Here is a 1,633-nt window from a genome sequence, read left to right as displayed (position 1 = left end):
TTTCTTCTTTTCAGTGTCTTCCTCTTCTTTTTGTGGAATCTGTTTGTTTTGTTGTACGAGTTGGGTTATTTGATCCATGGGATGAACTGGGCTCCTGTCTTCCCTCCTTTTCTCTGCTATTCTGGGTGACTGCGATTACTCAGAGAGGAGGAACCCAGATTGAATCATCAGTTCCCCTCTAGTACTGTACTTTCACCGAACTCGTTTTCCTGTACTCTCTCTCTCTCTCACGGATTGAGACGTTTTCTTTGTCTGCTATATACAAATCCGCTTCTCATTTTCCTCTCTCTTCCTTTATCTCGTCTCGCAGCCACCGTACCTACTGTCTTCAACCTTGCTGGAGGTGTGAACTGGTTAATTTCCATTTTCGTGTCTCTCTTTCGTTGGCTATTTATGTAAGAACAGAAGATTTCATCATTTATCGCAAAGAGTGGAAGATCTTCGAAGATTTTGTTTAGGATCTCTTGCATTTTTATCGAACACCTTATTCCCAAAATCAAAACCCGCATTCGTTCATCCATCCTCAGTTCCCGTCTCAGACATTGTCTATTAGAGAAAAGATGCAGCAAGAAGGAGGAAGAAGAGGAGAAGGGAGAGTTGAGTTAATGACTGCTCTTCAGCAGCAACAGCAACGGCAAAGGGTGAAACCAGAGAATCAACAACCACAGTGCCCTCGTTGTGAATCTATCAATACCAAGTTTTGTTATTACAACAATTACAGTCTGTCTCAGCCTCGTTATTTCTGCAAGAGTTGCAGAAGGTACTGGACTCAAGGTGGAACCCTCCGGAACGTCCCTATCGGCGGTGGTTGCCGAAAGGGGAAACGATCCAAAAAGCCCCCTACGGCCGACAATCCACCGACAGGATCAATGGCACAGCTACAGAATCAGCAGCAACAATTAATTTCAGTCTCTGCTACAGCTTCCAATGCTTCTGTTTCCGTAATATCCTCGGCCACAGGTCCTACTTCTTCTTCTAATCCGATCCCTTCCGTGTACTATCCGGTTGGTGGATTCTTGTCTTCCTTGGCAACAGTTGATGATCCTTTCATTCAGCCCATCAACTCTGGTATTGGTGATTTCGGGATTTCCAATTTGGCTCTGCTACAGGGATTCGGATACCCTTCTTTGACCTCACAGCAGCAGCTTCTTCTTCTTCAGGAATCGCAAGAATTCGACATGGGCAGTAGAGGAACAAACGTAATTCAAGGAAACGGCGCTAGCTCTTCTACTATTACTACTCATCAAGGTTGGCAACAAAGCTTTTTCGATGCTACCAACGCATCTGAACCATCCAATTGGACCAGCAGCGGCCCTGACAGCAACAGTAACAACACTGGTGGTGGTGGTGGTTCTTGGATGTCTGAACCACCAGTTTATGGTCCTCCTTAAGAACTGTTCTAGAGTTCTAGTTTCTATACAAACCATTTGAATCTTCTTTTTTAGTTTATTTTTCTTTTCTTTTACTTTGGTTAGATCTTTAGTTCTGGTTATTTTGATGTGGGTATGGAATCGTGGTTCATGTAGATAAGTTCTTCATTATAGTTTTCCGCTTTTGATGGGTTCTTGTGATTATAGCTGAGTAGGTTCTGTAATTCCATATATAACTGCAAGGAGTAGTCTGAGCCTTGCCT

At 43.5% G+C, this 1,633-nt stretch overlaps 1 protein-coding gene across 1 annotated transcript; it reads left to right on the top strand.

The window, feature by feature from the left end:
* Nucleotides 1-560: 560 nt before the first annotated feature.
* Nucleotides 561-1,391, top strand: LOC122651051 (dof zinc finger protein 4-like). Its single transcript, XM_043844388.1, has one exon. The coding sequence runs from the start codon at nucleotides 561-563 to the stop codon at nucleotides 1,389-1,391; it is 831 nt and encodes a 276-aa protein (XP_043700323.1).
* The last annotated feature ends 242 nt before the right edge of the window (nucleotides 1,392-1,633 follow it).

Source organism: Telopea speciosissima, chromosome 2 (genome assembly GCF_018873765.1).
Source record: "Telopea speciosissima isolate NSW1024214 ecotype Mountain lineage chromosome 2, Tspe_v1, whole genome shotgun sequence".
NCBI classification, from domain to species: Eukaryota; Viridiplantae; Streptophyta; class Magnoliopsida; order Proteales; family Proteaceae; genus Telopea; species Telopea speciosissima.
The sequence above is the reverse complement of the archived record's forward strand: the minus strand, read 5'-3'. Positions and strand labels throughout refer to the sequence as shown.

Coding starts and splice junctions, on each gene's coding strand:
- LOC122651051 (XM_043844388.1), top strand. CDS start 561: ATGCAGCAAGAAGGAGGAAGAAGAGGAGAAGGGAGAGTTGAGTTAATG.